The sequence below is a fragment of the Coffea arabica genome, chromosome 5c (assembly GCF_036785885.1).
Source record: "Coffea arabica cultivar ET-39 chromosome 5c, Coffea Arabica ET-39 HiFi, whole genome shotgun sequence".
Classification (NCBI taxonomy): Eukaryota; Viridiplantae; Streptophyta; class Magnoliopsida; order Gentianales; family Rubiaceae; genus Coffea; species Coffea arabica.
In genome coordinates, this window is record NC_092319.1 from 39,902,573 (window position 1) to 39,909,949 (window position 7,377).

General features: G+C 32.5%; 1 protein-coding gene across 1 annotated transcript; it reads left to right on the forward strand.

Annotated features, from left to right (window-relative positions):
* The first annotated feature begins 423 nt into the window (after positions 1–423).
* LOC113689744 (peroxidase 27-like) lies at positions 424–2,492 on the forward strand. The gene is made up of 4 exons (XM_027207503.2): positions 424–647; positions 1,154–1,342; positions 1,446–1,611; positions 2,085–2,492. Exons 1-4 carry the CDS (start codon positions 426–428, stop codon positions 2,489–2,491), a joined length of 984 nt encoding a protein of 327 aa, XP_027063304.1. The 5' UTR covers positions 424–425; the 3' UTR covers position 2,492.
* The last annotated feature ends 4,885 nt before the right edge of the window (positions 2,493–7,377 follow it).

Here is a 7,377-nt window from a genome sequence, read left to right on the forward strand (position 1 = left end):
ACATGTATACTTCGAAAACATGAAGAATAAATAGTTTTCCCTCTAGAGCTCATTGGTAGAGGAGCTTCTGAATCTAATCTGCAACCGCTATTTACCAAAATGGGAAACGATTTGTTGATTGTGGACTTTATGCAGAAGTTGCACTACATGTATTATTATTATTATGATTTTTAGGTAGTTGCAAACATGTATTACACCTAGATACATTCTTGTTCTTAATATATATCCAATAAAAAGTCAACCTTCCATCAAACTTCAGCAAGTTGACAACACTAGTTGGTCACTATATTCATTCATGACAGCTCTTGTCTGAAAAATTCAAAGGCCAAAACTCAAGTATAAATACTTGATCTTAACCATTGTCCATGTCACATCTGAAAAAACTATAACACAAACGATTGATCTGAGTTTTCTTTAGCAAGAAAATGGCTTTTCCAAGAAATGTTGCAATTTTTCTGCTTCATCTTGTACTTCTTCCTATTGCATTTCAACATTGTAATGCAAAGGGCCTCAAACTTGATTTCTATAAAAAGACATGCCCCGGTGCTGAGGCAACAGTCAAGCACATGATGACCGGCTTCATGTCTGGAGCACCAACTCTTGCTGCTTCTTTTCTCAGAATGCACTTCCATGATTGTTTCGTTCGAGTATGTAAATTTATTTGTCTTAAAAAAATTATACTTTGTTTATTACTCCCTCTATTGAACTAGCAATTTCATCATTGTCTATTGTTTGTTTTGCAATCAATTGTTTATGTTGATTTAATTTTGAATTGCATTTTTCGAGAGTTTTTGAGGGTTCTTATGAAAAATTAATACTGTAGTACTTTTTTTTTTGTTTGAGATATGATGTATGTAAGATAAAAAGTTATTAAAAAATATGTTAAAAAAATATTTAAAAAATGAATTTTTTTTAACCCAAAACTAGCCATCCAAATGGGACTTTTGCTTTTTGAAAGTATGAGTACATGTCATGATAGTTTTCATTAAAAAAAATGCTTTAGGATAGAAAATGTAAAAAATATGTAAAGAATTTAAAGATAAGAGTTTAACAATTTCTGTGATAGGTGCGAATAGAATTGGCTTAATAAGCCTCAACATTTTCCTTATTCTGCACGTTCTCTTACTAAGCAAAACAACTGATTTAATGGCAGGGGTGTGATGGTTCTGTGCTATTGAACTCCACTAGGAAGAGCAAATCCGAAAAGGATGCAATTCCTAACCAAACTTTGAGAGGATTCCAAGTGATTGACACCATAAAATCTGCACTGGAAAAGAAGTGCCCGGGTGTAGTTTCCTGTGCAGACATCTTAGCCTTGGTAGCTCGAGATGCAGTCTCATTAGTAAAAAAAAAAAACCATTATCTTCTGCTAAATTAAGTGTTTCATACTTCATTGAAGTGATTAATTTTCTTGAATTATGATATGTAAATGTATTTGTTTACAGCTCAATGGACCATTTTGGATTGTGCCTTTGGGACGAAGAGATGGAAGAGTTTCTTTAATGAATGAGGCCTTGGCAAATCTTCCACCTCCATTTGCTAACATTACTGAACTCAAAGCATCATTTGCAGCCAAGGGTTTGAATACAAAGGACCTGGCTGTCCTGTCAGGTAATTTAATCTTGGGGCTAATAGTTTGCATGGTTTATAAACTTCCTAAACCATTCCCTTTTACTATTTTGTGTTAGAAATTAAACAATTTGTTCTAAAAAAATATGTGTTTGTACTTCCACGATGCAATATGTTTACGATTAAACAATGTTTACACATGTCATACTTGTGACTCTGATTAAGGTTTCTAAACGCGCCAAATTGAGTTTAGAGTTTTGCTTAACATACTTATTAGACTTAACATTTCAGAAGTTGATTTTCTATAAAATAAAATCTTAAACAAACAAGTGCTTCATTAAGTTTAAGAGAAGTTCAAGATTAAGAAAGAATTGGAACAAAAGTTTAAAATTAGAATAGAGTAAGTACATTTTAAAACCATTTTTCCTTTCTTCATATTCTAATATTTATAGCAAACAATGCTTTTTAGAGCTACCTAATGGCCAATGCTATCACTAATGTTCTTCCCCTCACAGGAGGACATACAATTGGAAATGCTCATTGCTTTGTCTTCAGCAGCCGTTTATACAACTTTACCGGCAAAGGTGACACAGACCCTTCTTTGGATCCCAAGTACATTCCATTCCTAAAGAAGAAATGCAAGCCAGAAGATGTCACTACACTTGTTGAAATGACTCCTGGAAACTTTAAATCCTTTGACGAAGATTATTACACACTAATAACAAAAGGAAGAGGGCTTTTTCAATCTGATGCTGCTCTTCTTGATGATAGGCAGACCAGGGCTTATGTCAAACTTCAAGCCACCACTCATGGATCAACTTTCTTCAGAGACTTTGCTGCATCTATGGTGAAATTGGGTAAAGTTGGAGTTCTCACAGGAAAGGCTGGTGAAATTAGGAGACATTGTGCTTTGGTTAATTAAAATGGAGGGGTTTATTTTACCATTTTTTTTGGGGGGGGGGGGTTGGAGCATTCTTTTTTGGTGGTTTACAAATAAATGAAAAGAATAACAACAAATAATTCAGATAAAATAAATTAAAGTGTGGAAAATTTCTTGATTGTATTTTATTATAGTTGTGTGTTTCTTGGAATAAATTGTTTGAGCTGTTGGGTTGAACGTGTTCTTTTTCTCCATTTTACCAACTTATGCAATAATTAGCTTGAATTATCATATGATGAATATTTTCTCTCCTTCCCTTTCTTCCTCTCTGAATTTTAGACTGCATCTTCATGCCATTGAATATGCTCAAAGTCTTGAATATTTGCAAAAGTAGTTGTCAAAACCATCAAATCGTGCAAGAAAAGTGTGATGGAACTAGGGCTATGTTGCAAAAGCAATCTTTCCAACATTTTGTGTCGCTCAAATATTTTTTTGCATACTTAAACAACAAATATTCAATTAAAGCTGTTTTACGGTATGGTGCCACGAAATAGTAGAGAAAATTATTCAGCGCAATACGATGTTTATAAGGTTTATCAAGTAATTGCTTTTATGAGCAAGGTCAGAGAAATAAAAAAGATTTAAACAAATAGTCTCGTACTTGTTCAAGAAGCAATTCATCCAGTATAGAGGCAAATTATTTTATTTGTTTAATTTCATTTTATGAAATCTTTAAACTCAAAATATCTCTTGATGGCTGGATGGAACAAAGAATTTGACTTCATCAAGGCTAACAGCCATAGTGTTTGTGAAGGCCCCATACATTAAGAACTACCACCCTCAATAAAAAAAAAAAAATCAAGTTTGATAAGTTGTCAGCAAAGATGTGTTCTGTAATCATTATGATTGAATTTGATGTTCCAACTTCTGGTGCTAGCTCAAGAAAAGTTCCTAGTATAGACTATGACTGGAGCTATTTTTTTTTCCTTTAATAATGCTGCAACAATTATTGGGACAAACACAAGGTTGAGGAAGAGAAGGACATATGCGTCAATGGCTCTGGCAAATGCAATAGCAAGACTTTTGGGAAATAAAAAGTTCCTTGCAATTCTATTTTAGTGTGTCTTATTGTTTTGGAGCTCATGATGTATGAAGTACAAAGTGCTTGTGCATTAACTTCAATAGTTATTTGATGAATACTTTTTTAGCTCACATATATATATATATATATATATATATATATATATATATATATAGTACTTCAGCAGTATTTTAGCAAAGGTAAACCCTATAAAATTCCTAAATATTTCACATAACTGGCATGGGTTTTGTAATCAACAGCCAAATCTTTTGTAATTATGCTTCTCTATTTATCTAAAATTTCACCAAAATAAAGGTAAATTGTCCCTTATTGCTGAGATTGCCTCTGAGTAGAGGTGGCAAAATGGGCGGGATGGGCGGGATTTGCTTGGGTTTGAGATGGAACCGAGTCATATGGGTTTGGGCCAAACCTTACCCATATGTGTTTTGGGACTAACTTGGGCGGGATCATTTTGGGATGGGTTTAGATTGATCCCGCCCAATACCCAAATCCATTTCCTACATATTTTTTTTCCTTTAATTCATTTTTTATTTTTTATATAATTTTAATATTTTTGATTTATTAAATTTTTTTTAGTTTCATTAAATAAATATGCAAGTGCTTTATACTCAAGATTCCCACCAAAAATTAGATTAACAAATAAAAGAAAAGATAGATATACAGCTATATTCTAACATATATCAAGATGACCAAGGTCCTTAGGATGTTGAATATTTATCCTGATCATTGTCCAAGGATGACAGATCTAAACTGACTGAAATGCTAGAAATTCTTGTAGATAATGACTAGGAAGACTACTAGATTATATTCGCTGGTATGACTATAAAAATTGTTAAAGATGATTTTTGAATCTAAGACTCCGTTTGGATTGACTATTTTTCCAAAAAATAAGTTTTTCAAATACAATGTTACAGTAATATACAATAACTCAAGAAACATCCCATCCATATTAGTATATCAAATATTTCAAAAAAAAATTTATAGTAAATATTTTTCATATACACTGTTACAATAAAATATTTCAAAAATACCCCCTAAAAACAGCTAATCCAAACGGAGCCCTTGCTATTTGAACCCAATGGGTACCCAAGTATTTCCCACCCTTTCCCATTCATTAATGGGTATAGTTGGGATGTGTCCCAACTTAAACCCAATATCAAGTTATAATACCCATCCCGCCCAAAGTTCCTTTGGGCATGGGTAGCCCATTGGGACTTGGGACAAATTGCCAGCTCTACCTCTGAGGAACGACCAAACACTTGGTATGTTTGATTGTTAATAAATGCTAATGACCTTGGCTTTGCCTTGCTATCCGCAAGAATGCAACGCAAAAACACCAACGAAATTGGGCAACCTAGCTGCTCAAGTACATCAATAACCTCCAAGAGTGGGAGCACAATCCCCTTAATTTTTTCTTTCACCAACAAGACCCAAATTTGGACCAGGAGAGGGAGCTAAATCTGTAATAAATCTAAAAATCATTCCCTTGCCATATTATTTAGGCAAATGAATCTAGTCATACTACTAAACACTAGTCATAAGATTCAATGAATATAGTCAATCCATTTCCTTTTATTCCCATGGAAAGATTCTAATTATCCTTAGTATCATCAATATTTGATTATCAATCAAGCCTATTTACATGACATTACCAAGATAACACAATCATTTCATTTAGGTCAATTCCTATGATAAGATTTTAAATACAATTGATATCATTAATAATTCATCAATCAAGCCCATATCCATTGCCAATTGACAGGTGTCGGGCCTGTGCAATAATAATAAAAACCTAATTACCACCAAAAGTAGCCAACAATCAATTTCAGGTACTGGAGCAGGGATTCTAGATGTGCAATGGGTTACTTGATTCACCTTGGTTTCGAAGAGTGTGTTTAATCTGATATACCAAAATTGACTAATTGACAAAATTACTAACTAGTAGATAGTGGCAAGTAGGGTCTTCTCCTCAGTGACTGGAGAAAAGTTCGTTTCTTCTTAAGTCAAGACAAATGGGGGTTTTGAGAATTAAATGCTAATGAATTGCTAACTAAATAAATTAACTGCGAAAAATAATTAATTGAGAGAAATAATTAGAAAAAACTCTAGCCAAGGGTACACCTCAGAAATGGTCCATGCAACTGATCATCGATTCAAATATAATTCCAACATTTATTAATAGATTGATTATAGCTGTTATACATGCGATAAACAACCAACTTTTTCTTACTTTTTCGATAGTCAAGGTACGACTGTTAACTATTTCTCTAACCAAGAAATAACCCTAAATACGACTATAGGATTTAATTCCTAGATTGCATTAAGAATTAGAAAAGCCCAACTCTAACTAATAAACATGCTACGAGAGTTTGTTTAAGTTAGATCGTATGTATTTCTAACATAAACCGAATTATACCAGTTGCTACCGGGACTGAAGTAATCGAACAATTACAGATTCAACTACCCCCAATTAGCAAATAGATTACGTGAATAATTAAATATTGCGCATCTATTCAATCATACACAATAGCTATAACAATTAAAAACAGAAACATACAAATACCGATAAATAAAGAAAATAGTTAAAATAATTTAGATCTGACAGTTATTATTGAACCAAATCTTCAGTTGTCCCCTTGACTAGAAAACGGAGATTTAGTTCTTCTTTATTGAGAAAATCGCCAACGCGATGCTATGGGAAAGAGCCAAAATCCACGGCTCCTCCCAAGAGCTCCTAATATATATATATATATATATATATATATATATGAAGCCGCCTACTCTTTTCTTCCTTCAGAAGTAGTAATCAAACGGGAGCCGGCCTTTTCTTTTCCTATTTTCTAGTTTCTAAAATACATTGAACTTCCTGATTTTCCTAAAAAGAAGATATTTCCTAATAATCTAAGATGTTTCTCAACTGTATTTGAAAACATGCTTCATAAGTCTTCGGTTTGAATTAGGAAACTGCCATGCGTGAATCCCGTCTTCTCTATACTTGATAGTAATTCTTGAAAAATTATCACTTTTACCACATTTTGCTCATTTTCCTACAATTGGCACTATTATACCAAATATAAGTATAATCAATCAATTGAAATAATATTTGACTAAAATCAAGGGGAAAATAATTATAAATTTAGCAATAAATAATGACCTATCACTAATTACGATATTTCCTATGGTAAGATTTAAAATATATTTAATATCATTTATATTTGATTATCAGTCAATTATCAATCAAGCCATTCATAAGATATTACCAACTACCAATTAGGACTTACCTTTTTTATTGAGTCTTGAAACAACACTACTAATATGAGGTTTGTATATACCCTACACACAAAACTAAATTATTTTTTCTTTCTCTGGCAAATTGACAAACACAAAGGTGAGTCTGAGGGAGAGGGTGAACAAGTTTTTGGAAGAGCAGAAGAGGGAAGAGAAGAAACTTTGAAGGTGGATGATAACTAGTGACTGCAACACAAGTAAGGTTCTAAGATTTTCATCTTGGGCAACTAAAATATTAAATATACCTTGTTGTCAAGATGGAAACTATTTGTTAATCACAGGAGGTTATATATAGATTCTAAAAATCATAAAAGAATTATGTGGAGAAGAGTTAAGTTATAAGGGGCTAAAATGTGATGTGTAGTTCATTTATATATTTTGGACATTTCAATCATTTAGTTTTCTAAATAAGGGTAATAGTTACATTTCAATTGCTTTTGTAACAGAGGAAAATCTTTGTTACTTTAACCTTTTAATTCGAATTACTAAGAGAATTAAATATAACTTTTGAAATCATAGAAAGAATATTTGAAACTAC

Bases quoted from the DNA above. Each gene is read 5' to 3' on its own strand.
- LOC113689744 (XM_027207503.2), top strand. From the start codon at position 426: ATGGCTTTTCCAAGAAATGTTGCAATTTTTCTGCTTCATCTTGTACTT. The intron at 648-1,153 runs GTATGTAAATTT...ATTTAATGGCAG, and splicing joins TCCATGATTGTTTCGTTCGA to GGGTGTGATGGTTCTGTGCT. The intron at 1,612-2,084 runs GTAATTTAATCT...TTCCCCTCACAG, and splicing joins GGACCTGGCTGTCCTGTCAG to GAGGACATACAATTGGAAAT.